A 16,989-nucleotide genomic window follows, 5' to 3' on the forward strand; every position below is an offset into this window, starting at 1 on the left:
CGCGGGCTCAGTAGTTGTGGCTCGCAGGCTCGGTAGTTGTGGCTCGCGGTCCCTAGAGCGCAGGCTCAGTAGTTGTGGCCCACGGGCTTTGTTGCTCTGCGGCATGTGGGATCTTCCTGGACCAGGGATCGAGCCCGTGTGCCCTGCACTGGCAGACGGATTCTTAACCACTGTGGCAGCAGGGAAGTCCCTGATTAGTAAGATTTTATTGAGCACCTTCTATGGGTTAGGCAGTGGGCCTGACTCTGATTTCAAGAGGGACCGCTACAGGGGCCGCTTTCCCAGAGCTCAGGGTGACATGTGCAGAGAAGGCGGGCACGCTGGAGAAAATGACACTGGGTGAAACAATCACTTGCCAGGCTAAGAAGGGCAGAGGGGGCCCAGCTGAAAAGGCTCAGAGCTTCCTCTATCACGCTCCCACCCAAACCTACCTTGGGAACTCGCTGATGATGGGCGTGGGGCCTTAATTATTTTGGAAGCTTAGGGTGTGCGTTTCACTTCACTGAAGTCTCACCTCATCACCGGGCGGCTGCCCTGTTCTACCCCAGCTCTGAGGCTCTGAGAGGTCAGAAACTTGGCCGAGAGACCCAACCTGCCAAAGGCAGCCCTGGGCTTCCAAGCCCTGTCACGAGCTCTCCCGAGAACTGGAGTGTCTGTGGGAGGGAGGGGCGGCTGCTGCTCTCGGGCGCCCTCGACTACCCGTCGAGGAAATAGGGCCGCGCGGACCCACTCCTGTCCCGGCCCAAATCCGACCGCACAGAGCCCGGCCTAGCCAGCGGGGCCGTATGAGGAGCCCGCAGCCAGGGTCCTCGGGCCCCGCTCTGCGCGGCGCTCCCGGCTCTGTCACCGCGGGCAGGGTCCAGTCCGAACCTCGAACCCTTGCCCGGCGGGGTCCTTTCCAACCGCGCGTTGCCGCCTCTCCTCCTCCGGGCCAGGGGAGCAGTGGCCGCGGCCGTGGCCGCAACCGGAGCCCTGGGTCACAGCGGCGGCGAGCGCCGAGATCCGTCCAAGTTTTCGGCGCGAGGCAGCCGGCGCCGGCCTTGGGAAGGTGGACGGGGCCACCGCGCGCGAGGCTGGGGGCGCCTGGCGCGGAAGGGGTGTCGGCTGCGGATCACCCAGAGGACACCGGGAGGAGAATTCCTGGGGTGGGGGGGAGGGGAGGGGGGAGGCCCGGGGAGGCTGGGCGTTGGGTAGGAGGCACCGACTGACCTTCCAGGGCTGCCGTGGAGAGGCGGGGAGGGCGGCGGCACAGGGTCTGGCCCCTCCGCGCGCCTCCTGCCCGTTCTCTCCGCGCCCGGCGCTCCAGCCCCCAGCCCCGGACCCTCGCTGCCCCCCGCTCCACGACCGCTGGACGCGGCCCGTGGTCCAGCGGGCCAGGTAGGAGGGAGGCGGCGCCGGGGCAGAGGGGCCGCGGGCGCCCCCCCGCCCTCCTGCGCTGTGCCCGAAGATGTCGGGAGCTATCTTTGCGCCCCTGGAGGGCCCGGGCGCCCTGGACGCGGCGAGCGGCCCCCCGCTCGTGTGCCCGCTGTGCCGCGCGCGGTACGAGCACCCCTGCCTGCTGGACTGCTTCCACGACTTCTGCGCCGGCTGCCTGCGCGGCCGCACCGCCGACGGCCGCCTCGCCTGCCCGCTGTGCCAGTGAGTGCCTCGAGCCCCTTAAGACGGGAGACTGGCCCCGCTGGGCTGGGACCTAGGTGCTGGGAGGGCAAGGCTCTGACTCCCTGTGGAGACGGCTGGGAGAGGCTGCCCGCAGCCTGCACCTCTCTGCCAGAGAACGTGAAGGCTCCAGCCCATTTTACAGATGGGGTAACTGAGACCCGGGGTTATGGCCCAAGGCCTCCCACAGAAAGTCAGGGGGCGAGGGCGGGCTAGAGTGCGCGTGCTGTCGGATTCAATGCTGCTGGAGTAGGGGATCTCAGCTCAGCGCCTGGACACTCCCAGTAACTCACTTGGGGGTCCTGAAGTCTTCAGTCAACACAAGCAGGTTATGTTGGCTCAAGTTACCCGGGGTGGCCCTAAATTTGCCCGATGCCGTGAGAGGGGGTTGAGGGGAGCCTTCTGCCTTTGACACCCTGAGTCGCCAGCCCCATCCCGAGATTCCCCTAGGACTGGAAAGGGATGGGGTCAGAGAGCACTGGCTGAGATATTTACAGACATCAGACCTGCAGGCATCCCACCTCCCGCCACCCTATTTTTAGCTCCAGACTGGAATGTCTGGAGTAGGAAGGGGGTAGGGAGCCTTAGGGAAGGGGCCTCTGGATCTTGGCTGGAGCTTCTCCGCAGACACCAGACGGTGGTGAAGGGCCCCAGCGGGCTGCCTCCGGTGGATCGGCTGTTGCAGTTCCTGGTGGACAGCTCAGGGGATGGTATGGACGTGGTGCGCTGTGCCAACTGCGACCAGGAGTGCGGCAAGCAGGCAGGGGCGCCTGGGGGTGGGGTGGGGAGCGGAGGGTGCCAGGTTGCACTGTCCTGACGCTTGCAGTGTGTGCCATGTCATCAGAGGATCACCCATCAGGGCATTCTCCAGCGCCTCTCTAAGGCGTATCCAGAATGTGGGCCCCATTTTACTGGTGTGGAGACTGAGGTCCAAAACAACTGCCTTGGGCCAACACCAAGATAGTTGCAGGAGTTAAGGCTATTTCGATTTGGGGAGAGCTTACTGGTCCCCAACTCAGAACACAGTTGTGAATTGGAACAGGAAGGGCATGCCAGGGCACAGGCCTAGGCCAGCCCTCTGGGGTCCGCTGCTACCTGGGTAGCTGTGAGCAGCTATCAACAGCCCAAGGGGAAGTGAGGACATTGTGCCGTTGGGGAGGGGCGATCCTGAAAGACCAGGGAGCAGAGGCCAGGCTTCAGGCTGGACTGTGAAGGGCACGCGAGACTCTCTCTGGCCTGTGGAGGCTGGACCAGGTATTCCAAATCCCAGGAGGATGTCCCTGCAGGAGCAAAAGGTCTGGGAGGGCGGGCAAGTTCTAGAATATGTGCTACGCAGAAGTACAGACATAACCAGCAGGAGGTGAGGGGCTGGAGGTCGGGAGAGCATGGGGAGGAAATGGCCTTGAGTGCCAACGTAGGAAGTTGGGGTCTGTGCTTTCATAGCCATTGCTGGGGTCGGTGCCCTGGGGAAGGACTCTCAGCCCTGGGGAAGGGCACCTGCAGGTCTTCACTTCTTTTCGCCTCCCAGCCAAGTTCCCACTCCAGATGGCCGGCGTAGGCATCCATGTGGCTACTAGTGAGGGCGCCAAGGGGGGGCTTCACACACACACACAGGCGTACACATACGTTTTTGTTATAGGTGAAATGTTTTGCAAATGCAGTGCCTGCCCTCCCCACAACCCCATGTAACCCCCTCCGCAAGACCGTCCTGGGTAACTGCTCCTTACTGGACCTACTTACCTATTCTCTGAGCCTCAATATTCTCGTCTGTAAACTGGGTACATGAGAGCGCTGCGCGTTGGGGTTACATGAAAGGGCTGCATGTGACCGCGCGCCTGCCCCAGGCCGGGTCCAAGACGCACAGCCACGACGTGCGGAGGCTGCAGTTCCCTCGCGGGCTGTGATGGGATCAGGCTCCCAGTTCACGGGCGGGTTGAGCCCGAGCTCTGTCCGCAGGACGCAGAGACCACGTACTTCTGCAACACGTGCGGGCAGCCGCTGTGCGCGCGCTGCCGCGATGAGACGCACCGGGCACGCATGTTCGCGCGCCACGACATCGTGGCCTTGGGCCAGCGCAGCCGCGACGTGCTCCAGAAGTGCAGTGAGTGCGGCGTGCCGGATGGGGACCAGCGCTGGGCGGGGACGGGGGCGGGCACCGGCCGGAGCCCTCACCGCCGCACTCCCCCCCTCCGCCGCAGCACTGCACGCCGAGCCCTACATCATGTTCTCCACCGACAAGAAGTCGCTGCTGTGCATCCGCTGCTTCCGGGACATGCAGGGGTGGGTAGAGGGCGCGGGAGGTGAGGGGGCTGGAGGGTGGCCCGGAGCAGGGGTCATCCGCGGGCTCCCCGTAGGGAGAGCCGGGCTCACTGCGTGGACCTCGAGTCGGCGTACGTGCAAGGCTGCGAGCGGCTGCAGCAGGCGATGCTGGTGAGCGCGGGGTGCCCGGCGCGCCGGGGCGGGGATTGAGAACGCGCGCCCACAAGACTGAGGCCGCCCTGTCCCCAGGCGGTGAAGGCCCTGCAGACCGCCACAGGGGAGGCCATCGCACTGCTGCAGGCGATGGTGGACGAGGTGCGACGCAGCGCGGCGGATGAGGAGGCCGCCATCCACGCCCTCTTCGGCAGCATGCAGGTGAGGGGTAGCGGGGACTAGACAGCCACAGGCTGAGCATCCTTATCAGCCATGGCCGGTGCCCAGGACACAGGGCAGGCCCCTCCCCCCGGGGGCCCGTGTGGAGTTTCCAGTGTAGCAGGGCAGCAAGTCTTGAGCTGCTTTCAGAAGTTACTTAATCATCGGAGCTGCCAGGAGAGTTCTAGAGGTGGAGCACGGGCCTGCCCCAGGCTGGCGCTGGTGGTGAGAGGGTGTCAGGGAAGACTTCCCCCAGGAGGTGACATTTAAGGTGAGGGCACTAGGGCTCTCAGGCAGTGAGATGCAAGAAGGAGGTGGCCCGGGCAGCAGCGCTGGTGGGCCGGAGAGAGCCAGCCTAAGCAGCTGTGTGGCTGGGGCCCAGGGGACTGGGAGAGCGCTGGGAGGTGGCGGGGCCGAGTTTGCCCAGCCAGTAGCAGACCTTCCCTCCCAGGACAAACTGGCAGAGAGGAAAGCGCTGCTGCTGCAGGCTGTGCAGAGGTGAGTGGTGGCGGGCGCTCCATCCCCTGCCCCTTGACCTCCAGACATCTAATCTCATAGCCTGGGCAGGCGCCGGCCCACCCTGGAGAGCAAGACATCCAGGTGTCTACCGGTGAGGAGGAAAGCTCAGGGCTCAGGGAAGGGGTGTCAAGGAAGGATGCACAAAGCTGGTGGGGAGATGGAACCACCCAGCTCTGAGCGCGCCCCCAAAGTGGGGGTGGGCAGCCCTCCCCTTGGAGATGAGGCTGCCTGCTCCTCCCCCAGCCAGTATGAAGAAAAGGACAAGGCCTTCAAGGAGCAGCTCTCCCATTTGGCTACTCTGCTGCCCACCCTCCAGGTAAGGGGAGCTGGGGGCGCAGGGCCGGGCACCCAGCCCAGGCACTGAGCAGTGTCCCTCTCACAGGTCCACCTGGCCATCTGCTCTTCCTTCCTCAGCTTGGCCAACAAGGCTGAGTTCCTGGACCTGGGCTATGTGAGTGCCCACAGATTCTGTGTCTCCCCCCCCCTCCCCACCAGGAACCCACCCTGCACACTAGAGCCCCCCACCTCAGGGCTGGGCAGCCTGTTACCTGGAGGCTGGACCAGGAGGGGGTCTTTGGGTAGCCCCTTCTTCCACACCATCATCTACAAAACATTTAGGGGCTGGCTGAACCCCTTTTAATAGGACAGCAGGGAATTCCCTGGCGGTCCAGCGGTTAGGACTCCACCCCGTTCAATCCCTGGTGGTCGGGGAGCTAAGATCCCGCAAGCCACGCAAACCGCGGCCAAAAGCTAAATAAAAAAATAAGAGGACAGCAAAGCCTAGAAGGGAGCATAAGCCTCTCCCCCAAAGTGCAGAGTGTCTACTGGAGTCCAGACCCCCCAGTCTTTCCTGTGGATTTGGGGGCAGGGGTGGTGTGGAAGGATTGGATGGCAGGTGAAATCCTAAAGACGGACGCGTCCTCCGGTCCTCCCGCCTCCCTGTCACCCCCACGCCCCCACCCACCTGAGCGCAGGAGCTGGTGGAGAGGCTGCAGGGCATCGTCACGCGGCCACATCGCCTACGGCCCGCACAGAGCAGCAAGGTGGGCGGGGCCGCGGGGTGGGCCGGGCCCGGGGGCGGAGGCCCGCGGAGTCTGGAGCTGCCTCACGAGCTCGTCCGTCCCCCCAGATCGCCAGCGACTACCGCGCCGAGTTCGCGCGCTGCCTGGAGCCGCTGCTGCTGCTGGGACCGCGCCGGGCGGCGGGTGCCGGGGGCGGTACCAGCACGTGAGCCGCAGGGGCGCCGGGACCGGGAAGGGGATGCGGGCACAAGGTCCCCGTTGGGGTGGGGGCCGCCCTTCCCAGCTCGCCGAGCTCCCCGCGCCGCGTCTGGGCTCCAAAGATGTCCACGCGGGAGGGAGAGTCCGCCCAGCCTGGAAACAGCCGTCGGGGCCGCCCTGGATCGGAAGCGCGTGGCTGACCTGGAGTGGAGCCAGGCCAGGGGTGGACAGAGGGACTCAGGGGCTCCCCCAACCGCCGCCGCTGCACCCGGACTGGGGTGCCTAAGCCCTGAAAGGGAGGGGTAGCTTAGGGTGGGGCCTGGGTCTCCAGAAGCCGCAGGGGGTCTGGCTTCCGCGGGGGGCGGGGCCCAGTCTAGAGAGCTGGAGACCCCCGGGGGAGTTAGGAGAAATGCCTAAGCTGGATACGTCTGCTAAGAGCTCCAGGGCCCCAGGCAAGGGATGCTGGGCATCAAGCCAAATTTGCAAGGTCGAGTGTGTGTGAGGGAACATACTGTCTGAGGATATCCTGGTGGACTCTTCTGCACATTGGCGTCACCCTCAGGATTTAGAAAAAATACCCTGCTGATGTCACTGGTCTTGGGTGTACACAGCCTCGCATCAGGTTTTTTCAGAGCTCCTGCGTGGTTGTGGTGTGCAGCCTGGGGTGAGAGGGCTGAGAACGCGCTGGGAGGCTGGAGGAAGGGAAGACCCTCTGGAACCCCCACGTCTACATCCACACTAGTTCTCTCCCCAGGCTAGCAGGGGGCTCGGGCCCCAAGGTGCTGATGGGACCCAGCTGCCCCTCCCCCGTGGGAAAGATGCTGGGGTCACCGGTCCAAAAGCCCACGCTGCACCGGTCCATCAGCACCAAGGTGCTGCTGGCAGAGGGCGACGATTCACCCTTCACGGAACACTGCCGCCACTTTGAGAACTCCTACCGGGTGAGGGGGCCAGGGACCTGCCAGCTGGGAAAGGCCCCACCCCTTCTCGCCAAGGTGCAGTGGCCAAATCTAGTCCTGGCCACCTGGCCTGCAAGCCGTCCCTCCACTGAGGCCCCCGCAGTGCACCCAGCCTGCAGGTAACACAGGCACTCACGCCGTCTCTCCCCCCAGCGCCTGCAGGCAGAGATGCAGAACCTGAAGGACCAGGTACAGGAGCTGCACCGGGACCTCACCAAGCACCACTCGCTCATCAAGGCCGAGATCATGGGCGATATCCTGCACAAGTCCCTGCAGGTGGACACACAGATCGCCTTGGAGTATGCTTCCGTGGAGGGCATGAGAGCAGTCTTCCAGGAGGTAGCCCTTCCCGAGGAACCTCCCTCCCCTGCAGCCCCATCTGTCAGCATGTACACGAGCTACCCCAAGACAGGAAGGGGGAAGAGGACCTTGGCCTGGTGCCCCAGGAGGCCCTCATGTGGCAGGCTCTGGAACCTGGGCCTTTGCTGCCTGGAACCACGTGAACTGGCTGGGCGTGCCCTACGGCTCTGAGTAGCTAGAGGACAGAAATGCTGCCAAGGGAAATTCCAACTCACGGCCACGTGCAATATCCAACTTACTTTCTCTTTCAGATTTGGGAGGAATCCTACCAGCGCGTGGCTAACGAGCAGGAGATTTATGAAGGTCCCGGGCAGCTGCTGGGCGCACCCCTGTCCTGGAGCTAATCCACATGCTTTCAGGGGGAGGAAGCCAGTTACCCACTAACCAGATACGAACCCCCGTGCTCTTCCCCCTAGCTCTTGACGTTGCTTCACAGCTGCTAACTGGCCCCCAAATGATATATCTGAGATCAGGATTCAGTAAGTAGGATGCCTTCACAAGTCTTACCTCACTCTTTAATTAGAGGTAGTCGCTGAAATAGTTGGGTTATTGCGATGGCTCAAGGCTGGAGAGTACGAATTTGAAGCCAACAAGACCTAACGCTCTGGCCTGGGCCCCCACAGCCCAGCTCCATGACCTTCTCCAGCTGAAGCAGGAGAACGCCTACCTGACCACCATCACCAAGCAGATCACGCCCTACGTCCGCTCCATTGCCAAGGTGAAGGAGCGTTTAGAGCCCAGGTGAGAGCAGGGAGCGTTCCGGGGGAACCAAGACACTTCAGAATGTGCGTAGGAAAGGTGCCACACCTCTGGGAGAGCCCCTTTCGGGGAAGTCAGCGGGCCAGGTCATGAAGGTTTAATCAGGGCATCTGGGAGGACCAGGTGCTGGACATCTGCCAAAACACAGACCGAGCAGGCTGCTCTGAGTTTCTGCTCTTAGGCACACAACTGCCCCTCTCTTTACACCTTGGGGGTGTAATGAGGGTCCTCAGCTGATCCAGACAGCAGGACACAGAGCAAAGAGAACTTCCCCAGTACACGGTTAAGACAAGTCTAGATAGGAACCTGGACCAGGCTCTCAGCACCATACTTGAGCACTGGAGGTGTTAACAGTGGCAGGTCCTCAGTGTGCCTGCCTCTCAAGTCTGAGCCCCAGGGTGGTTGCCCTGTAGGGCTGGTACACAGTGGTCAACCTAGCCTCTCCCTCCACCACCCTCCAGGGGTCTCCATTTGCCTCACTCCAAAGTGAGATCTCCTGCTGCCCACAGGACACGTGTCCCCTTTCATGGTTTGGTGGAGCCCATCCCCCAAGCAGCTCCTTGAGAAAGGGTACAGAGAAGGGACGTGTTTTGAACAGCGTAAGGCTGCAATATCTTTATTCTGCCTTTGCACTTGACTGATAGTTTTGCTGGGTATTGAACTCTAGATGGAAATTCTAAGTTGGAAATGATTCTCCTTCGAAGGCATCACTCTATTGTCTTCTAGCTTCCAAGGCTATCTTTGAGAAGTTTGAAGGCATTCTGATTCCTAATCCTTGTAATGTGACCCACTTATTCTCCTTATTTATTTTAATATTTATTATTTATTTCGGCTGTGCCGGGTCTTAGTTGCGGCACGTGGGATCTTTAGCTGCGGCATGCGGGATCTTTAGTTGCGGCATGCGGACTTCTTAGTTGCAGTGTGTGAACTCTTAGTTGCAGCACGCATGCGGGATCTAGTTCCTCAACCAGGGATCGAACCTGGGCCCCCTGCATTGGGAGCACAGCGTCTTACCCACCGGACCACTGGGTAAGTCCCCGCTTATTCTCTCTTCAGAAGCTTGTGGAATCTTCTCTGCTCCCAGCGTTCTGAAATTTCACATTGGTGAGGGTCTAGTCCCGTCCATTGGGTAGCGGTGGGTCCTTTCAATCTGGAAATTGTTTGGGCATATTTCTTCTTGAACTGGTTAGTTGATTTTCTCCACTTTTTCTCTTTCTGGAATTCTTATTGGGTATTGGCCTTACGGGGCTGGCCCTCTGATTTACCGTCTCTTTTCAGTCTTGTTTTCCACCTCTTCATCTTTTTGCTATACTTTCTGGGAGATTTCCTCTCTTATCTTCTGACTCTTCTATTTAGTTCTTCTTCTTTTTTTTTTTTTTTTTTTTGCGGTACGCGGGCCTCTCACTGCTGTGGCCTCTCCCGTCGCGGAGCACAGGCTCCGGACGCGCAGGCTCGGCGGCCATGGCTCACGGGCCCAGCCGCTCCGCGGCATGTGGGATCTTCCCTGACCGGGGCACGAACCCGTGTCCCCTGCATCGGCAGGCGGACTCTCAACCACTGCACCACCAGGGAAGCCCTAGTTCTTCATTTTTGAAGAAAATTTCCAAGAGCTCTTTTAAATGTTTTAAATTGTTTTTCATTTCCAAAGAGGTGTTTTTGGTACCCTGACTGCTTGTTACACAGCATTCTGTTGTTGCATGGACAGAGTATCTTACCCCTTTGGGGGCCGATAGATGTTTTTTTGCTTTTGTTTTTTTAAGTTTCCTTCTCCCTGAAGTCTGTTTCCTCCAAGTTACGTTTTATTTAGGTTTCTACCCTCCCTGTTAAAGGCTTTTCTCAGCTGTCAGGAAATCTTCAATTACCGGTTCATGTTAGGAGTTGGGGTGGAGGAGAGCAGGCTGGAAGCTCTGAGCACATGGGCGGTGCTTTGGTGTAAGGGATCTGGGTGGGCAGCGTTTTTTGTTTTGCTTTGTCTTAGTTTTGATGCCCCAATGTCAGTTTTAGATCTTTGCCCAGTTTCCTTCCTGGAATGTCACCGTATGGAGCATCTGTACACACAGCTGACTTTCTGTCTTTCAGTAGTTCTCAGTGTGTCGCACCCTCCCAGAGACTAACCCTTCAGTACTGGGGGTGGGGGCAGCGGTTCGGAGGTAGGGATCTTGACCTTCATCGTCCTATTTCAGTCCCACCCTCCTACTTGCAGAGGCATTGGGGCTACCCGTTCCTGGGCCCCCTGAGGATTCTGTGGTGGGAACTGGTCGGGCCTCCGCCGCTCAGGTCTGCTGAATTAGTGACCATTGTCTAGATGCTCTCCAGTTCCAAAATTTTGCTGTTATCCTTTCCTGCTGTCAACCTGGAGAGGTTTTTTTCCCCCTCATTGTTTTGGTCCCTTTACTAGTTTTAATGAGTCTGGGGAAGAAGGAAAAATTAGTGTGTGTGTGTGTGTGTGTGTGTGTATGTGTGTGCGCAATTGCTGTATTAATCCAGAACTGCCAAGCCACCTTTAAAGTGACTATTTTAACGTCACACTGAGAGGTTGCACTCATCATGCCTTCTGCACAATTTTGATCAAATCCCTGTCCAGCCAGGACTAGTTACAGTGTCCTCCTAAGCTGACATTTACTAACCAGTTTACTCCAGATACTGTGTGATTCCATTTATAAAACCTCAAAACCAGGCAGAACTAACCTCTGGTGTTAGCAGTTGAGATTGGGATTATCCTGGGGGGCCTCTGGGTGGAGGTGACATCCTGGTGCCGCCTACCCAGCCTGTTCACGCTGTGTGCCCGTTCTAAGCCGTGCTCTTACCATTGGCGTCCTTTCCCTTCTGTGTGCTCTGCTTCGGTGAGCAGCTGGCTTCAAGTAGGGTCTCCTGCCTGCCTGCAAGGGGCAACACCCCGGCAGAGTCACATCTCTGTGGGGAAGTGGCCTCCGTGCTTGGTGTCGGCAAATGGGAAGCTCGGGCAGGAGCCCAGCTCCTGGAGGTTTGGGGCAAGTAGGGAGGCTGCCTCTACCCTTCTTCACAGCACTGCTTTCCAGGTATCTGGAGCTGCCCTCTGCTTCCTCCCCTCCCACTGCTGGCAGCTCACACCAACCCCACCCACCAAATCTTCTCCTGTTCCCACCATCAGCAACTTGTGGGCTACATCCCTTGGCCTCGAAGCAGCACTCGTGAGCCTGGACTGTCTGTCACCTTCATCACACTCTTCTTTTGCTTCTGAGACGCCCCACACTCCCGGTTTGGGTTTCCTCCTGCCCCTCCAGCTGTTCCTTCTTCTTTTGTTTTTTTTTTAAAGGGAAAGAGAACCTTTTTAAATTTTTTATTTATTTTAATTTATCTTTATTTATTTGGTTGCACCAGGTCTTAGTCGCGGCTCGCCAGCTGCTTAGTTGTGGCATACGAACTCTTAGTTGCAGCACGCATGTGGGATCTGGTTCCCTGACCAGGGATCGAACCCGGGCCCCCTGCTTTGGGAGCGCGGAGTCGTAACCACTGGGCCACCAGGGAAGTCCCCCAGCTGTTCCTTCTTAGTCTCTTTGGCTTTGGGCTCTGCCCCCTTGGCTCAAGGCCCAAATGTCAGTTCTCCCCAGGGCTCAGTCCCAGGCGTTCTCCTTATCCTACACCCTCTCCTTAAGGGGCTTCACCCAGTCTCCTGGCTTTCAAACCCCATGGTATTGCAGATGACCCCCAATCCCCCTCCCCAGCACAGATCTGCCCAAGCTCTAGACTCATCTCCAAGTGCCCCTTCCTGGGGGAGTCTCCTCTTGGTGGTCTCAGGGCACCTCAAACCCCACAATGGCCCCGAACTTGGTTTCCTCCCCCCCGGACGTGCTACTCCTGTTTCGTCTCAGTGAAGGCATCACAGTCACCCAGGAGCTCAAGTGAAAAGCCCAGGAGACTTGGATTCCTTCCTTTCCCTCATCCCTTATTGCCAACCCATCCTCAAGTCCTGTTGGCTCAACTCTCTTGGTCCGCCTGCTTTGTCTCCACTGTGACCCTCAATCCAAGCCGCCGTTGTCAAGCCCCGCACCCTGGCCCCCCCCGGCAAGCCACAGTCAGCGGTCTTTCTAAAGCCTATCGTGCTAGGGCCTGAAAGTCCTTCTGGGACCCTCTCTGCCCACCTCTGACCACGTCGGCCCCTCCCCACACCCCAGGCACAATGGCCTCTCAGTCCCGCAAAGAAGCTAGACTGGCTGCCACTTCCCTGCCTCTGCCTGGAATGTTCTTGCTCCTTCGTGTTCCATGGACCTCATCACCCAGGTCTCGTCAGCAGGGAGGCCTTCGCAAACCACCCTAGTGAAAGCAGGTCTCCCTCACTGTCACTCCCCACCATCCGTCCCGCTGGGGCTCCTTCCCAACCTTGGCGTGTCTCCCCCCCGCGGAACGGGTCTCCCACGAGAGCAGGGCCCAGCCTCTCTCGTCCACTGCCGTGGCCCTGGCCCTCGGCAAATATTTGAGGCCCAAAGTGTTTGCTCAAGTCCGGTGTCTGTGCAGTGAGCCTAAGCTCACGCAGGGGGCTGGCTCTGCAGCACCCACATTCCTGGGAACTGCTTCCTCTCACGCAGGTTTCAGGCCCCTGTGGAGGAACCGTCAGACCATCTCCAAAACACGCACGATGATGGCGTGAACGGCGAGGCCCAGGCCAGGTAAAGTGAGTCTTTCCAACCTGAGCGGGCAAACGATGTAATCTCAGAGACAAATACAGGCGACAAAGACTGACCTCCGGTTTTCTTTTGGTCCCAACTTGCCATTGACCAGCTAGCTCTACGGCCTCAGCTGGGCCTCAGTGTGTAAAACACAGGGTCAGAGGGGTTCTTAAACTGGGTGGTGCCTTCAAACAGATGACCTCGTAGATGACAGATGTGACCTTGACAGACATGACGTGAGGTTTCTAACTAGGGACAGCCGTGGTTGCCGCCTGCCCAGCCCACACCTCTGAGAGCGCAGGCTCCTACACCACTGTGACTCGAGAAAAAGGGATCGAGGGTTATTTCCTCCTGTGAGAGAGCATTGCTACTCACTGGAGCCACAGTGTTTGCCAAAATGACTGCCAGAGGGAGAAAAGAATGTGCGATAACAGATGTGTCACTATCACAGGCTGATCTTTTCGTAGTTCTCTGGAGTTGTAGGAAGCCAGAGCTAAAAGGGCCTGGGGGCAGGGAGAGGTCTGCTGCATCTAGAGCCACCACGGGGCTGGTGACAGAGCAGAAAGCAGCCCTGCCCTCCCAGGCATCATGCTTCAGGGGAGGGTCAATTCAAAGAGCAGGGTCACCACAAGCCACTGAAACGGTCTGCACTGCCGATGTTTTGGCAACTAAAAGTCATCAGAAGTGAGTAAGAATCCTTTAGGAGGGGCTTCCCTGGTGGTGCAGTGGTTAAGAATCTGCCTGCCAATGCAGGGGACACGGGTTCGAGCCCTGGTCCGGGAAGATCCCCCATGCCGCCGAGCAACTAAGCCCATGCGCCACAACTACCGAGGCTGCGCTCTAGAGCCCGCAAGCCACAACTCCTGAAGCCCGCTACGCCAAGAGCCCGTGCTCTGCAATAAGAGAAGCCACCGCAATGAGAAGCCCATGCACCACAATGAAGAGCAGCCCCCGCTCTCCACAACTGGAGAAAGCCAACGAAGACCCAATGCAGACAAAAATAAATAAATTAATTTAAAAAAAAATCCTTTAGGAGATGATGTAGTTAAGGTTCTACCACCCGCTGGTGCCTTCCCGGAAGGCTGGCCGTTCTGAAAGCCTCTGCCTGGGTGGATTTTAGCACTGGGACACAGTGAGACAGGGGAGCAGAGAGGAGCTTACATTAAGTGTTTCTTTAGGAACGATCCAGTGAGTGTCTCGGAGAGGAGAGAGAAGACCTCAGAGCCGAGAAACAGCCGGACCCTGAGCAGCCTCGCAGAAGAGCCTCCACTAAAAAATAAAGATTCTCACAGACCCAAACCGAAAAACGGGGGTGACGTCCCCACATGGAGAGAGCGCCCAGCTTAGCATGGGACTGCTCCCGGAGGTCGGGTGTCTTACAACTTGCACATCAATGCTGGCGCATTTAAGAAAAGGCGGTTCCTGTCATGATTTTCCGTTTAATGTGTAATAATCACGCATCAGCAGAAAAACCCAGACACTCTCTGCCAGGTCCCAGTTTCAGGTTCTTTGGCTTGAGCGAGACTTTGTGTTGCCCCGAGTCTTGGTCCTCATCAAGGTGACTCGGGACGGCATCCCAGTCGGCGTGGAAAACGTTACACGAGTGAACGTCCAGCCTGAAGCCCCTCACTGCCCCTGCACCTCCCTGGCGTCTGTGTGCTAGTCCCGTGAGCGCCCGTCTGAATTTCGGGTGATGAGACTCGCCCACTGTGCAGCACCTGCCCTACCACAGAGGAATCCGGCTCCGCCTGAAGCAGAGCCCCACTGTTCACCGGGCGCCGCTGGAAAGTTCCCCCCGCTAATCTGAGCGCTGACTCAGCATAGGGGAGAGAACCCTTTGCTCCAGCTTTTCTCACTGAGCGCATAAAGCAACGCGATAGCACCTGGTGGCCTGCATGGCAGGAGATGGCCTCGGTCACGACTTCCCCACCACCGTCCCCGCCTGCTGTCACTTCCCTGTGTTCACCTTCTATTGATATTAAAGCACGATTCACCAGCAACTTCACTCTAGTGGTTTTCCACTCCTACCCAGTACCCGTTTTATCAAGCGGAACTTAAACAAAATGCTTAAAAAAGAAAATTAACCTGCATGACCTAAAGTGTAAAGTTTCGGAGGCAAAACGATGCCCAAAGAATCATGCTTTAAGCAAACATCAGCTTGATTCAGTGGTTCAAACGGCGAGTGGCTTCTACGTGCCAGGTGGGCCTGCAGGTCAATACGCGGACGCATCCGCCACGTCGGTACCCAACACCTCCACACCTGCTCTGTCAGACGTTCCCATCCCAGAGCATCACAAACGTCCACGGTAGCCTGGGGGGGCTGGAGGAACTTGTCATTACAAACTGGTTAGAGGTAGGACTCCAGAACAGAATCGAGGAGGCAAAACACATCTGGTTTTACGCTGTAGGTCTTGGACATTTCTTAGCCAGAAGCAAAAAGACCTTAAGAGTTTCTGGGGGCTTCCCTGGTGGTCCAGTAGTCAAGACTCTGCACTCCCAATGCAGGGGGCCCGGGTTCGATCCCCGGTCAAGGAACTAGATCCCGGATGCCGCAACTAAAAGATCCTGCATGCTGCAACTAAGACCCGGCACAGCCAAATAAATAAATATTCAAAAAAAAAAAAAAGTTTCTGAATCCCACACGATCATAGTATTGTCCATAGTGAAATCAAGTACAGTTTTATTTAAGCATTGGAAATAATTTCCGTGAAAGAAAATCCAATATTTAAATAAACATTTCTGCATGTAAAAAGAAGAGTAATTACCCCATTAGGTTACTCTCCTAGCCTAAGCTATGGGACAGTCCTGCAGAAGCAAGCACTTGGGACCGAGCCCAGGACAGGGCGTCAGGCCTCCACAGCGGGGCACAGACAGCAGGCCTCTCGCACCACGCCAGACAGGCTGGGGTCGCCTGGCCTCACCAAGTCACTGCAGAAGCAAAACACAGAGGGAGAGCGCAACTACCTAAGGCAGTAAGGAAGTACGGAGAACGGACGGTGGTTCACTGTTCCTGTCACAGAGGGGCTGCGACCAAACGGAGCTGCAGTCGAGACCCTACGGAACCTCACCTGTCAACGCAACCGGCTGGTTTAGCGATGTTCCCCCATCACGTTAAGCACCCGGAGTGCTAAGTAAGTGGAAGCGGGTTGATAAAGCTCACTTTGTAGGCTTCTGCCGCAGTTTGTGACAATGAAGGGCCGGCGGGGTGGCTGCCTCCTGCCCTCTGCCAGGCTCACCTACAACCTCGTTTCAGTAAACGGCCGGTCTTGGGCCCCAGCCTGCAAACCCTCGTGAAGTGTTTCATTTTGCACTGCTTCAAAATAGCTTTGTTCTGCGCAGTGCCTATTTTCCATTTCAGAGTCTCTGCTTTGAAACCTGCAACGGAAAAAGAAATCTCCTGACGGTTTCTTAATTTGAGGGAACCGGTGACGCGGCCTTTCCCCAAAATAAGCTTTCGGGAATACCCAAAAAGCCTGTACCCCATTAACCTGATTCTCTTCCTTGTGCGCTGTCACTGCTGAATGTATAAAGTTAAAAATAACCTGAAGATCTCAGTGCTAGATGAAAGTCAATCACTTGCCAAATCCTGCCCCTAAGTAGTTCATCTTTGATCCCCAAGTAACTGCGGACTTCCGCCCTGGGTTACAAATCAGGGTGGGGACTTGCTAGTGGAACTGCTCTTTCAAACAGAGCAGAATGTCACGTCCAGCCCAGGTGGTGTGACAGCAGCATCTCCCTGCCGACACCAGGGCCTGCCTCCTGAGCTCCAGGCCTGGCAGGCCGGCGGAGGAAGGACAGACCGTCAGAGGCCAACACCTCCGGCCTTACTGTCCACAAAGCCAGGGTCGTCACTAGCTCCTCTCCATCTGCTAAAGAGACAACTTCACGACCCCCAGCTGGGTCCTAACCTGCTAGATGCAGCAAGAAAGGACTTTCCCTCAAAGAGCTGGGGGTGGCCGCCAAAACCCCAGCTACACCCTCCTCAGTTTTGCAATCCTATGAAGGGGAGTGTATTTCACTAGGAGTGGTCTGCAGAACAAGTTTACCACTGATTCAAGTCCCCAGACACAGTAAGTGCATGTTGATGTCCCGCCGGGCAGTGTTCCCGCCAGAAGAATCTGCCGCGAGACCCTGGCTGCTGCCTGGGTTGTCTGCCTGCGAGACCTCAGGAGGCCGAGGCTGGAATCTGTCCGGTCCTCAAACCAGCAAATGTCACACCTGTCACCGATGAACCTGTAA

General features: G+C 58.0%; 1 protein-coding gene across 1 annotated transcript; it reads left to right on the top strand.

Annotated features, from left to right (window-relative positions):
* The first annotated feature begins 1,447 nt into the window (after positions 1–1,447).
* RNF207 (ring finger protein 207) lies at positions 1,448–16,151 on the top strand. The gene is made up of 17 exons (XM_065889529.1): positions 1,448–1,638; positions 2,284–2,416; positions 3,613–3,757; positions 3,855–3,936; positions 4,011–4,086; positions 4,165–4,290; positions 4,739–4,785; positions 5,050–5,122; positions 5,189–5,257; positions 5,781–5,849; positions 5,936–6,033; positions 6,781–6,967; positions 7,139–7,324; positions 7,597–7,648; positions 7,969–8,086; positions 12,670–12,750; positions 16,109–16,151. Exons 1-17 carry the CDS (start codon positions 1,448–1,450, stop codon positions 16,149–16,151), a joined length of 1,776 nt encoding a protein of 591 aa, XP_065745601.1.
* The last annotated feature ends 838 nt before the right edge of the window (positions 16,152–16,989 follow it).

This window comes from Phocoena phocoena, chromosome 1, assembly GCF_963924675.1.
Source record: "Phocoena phocoena chromosome 1, mPhoPho1.1, whole genome shotgun sequence".
Classification (NCBI taxonomy): domain Eukaryota; kingdom Metazoa; phylum Chordata; class Mammalia; order Artiodactyla; family Phocoenidae; genus Phocoena; species Phocoena phocoena.

What these genes read in the sequence shown, in the direction of transcription:
- RNF207 (XM_065889529.1), top strand. Translation starts at nt 1,448, where the DNA reads ATGTCGGGAGCTATCTTTGCGCCCCTGGAGGGCCCGGGCGCCCTGGAC. An exon ending in TGCTTCCGGGACATGCAGGG is followed by an intron (nt 3,937 to 4,010) that starts GTGGGTAGAGGG and finishes GGCTCCCCGTAG; the next exon opens with GGAGAGCCGGGCTCACTGCG. An exon ending in TGAGAGCAGTCTTCCAGGAG is followed by an intron (nt 7,325 to 7,596) that starts GTAGCCCTTCCC and finishes TTTCTCTTTCAG; the next exon opens with ATTTGGGAGGAATCCTACCA.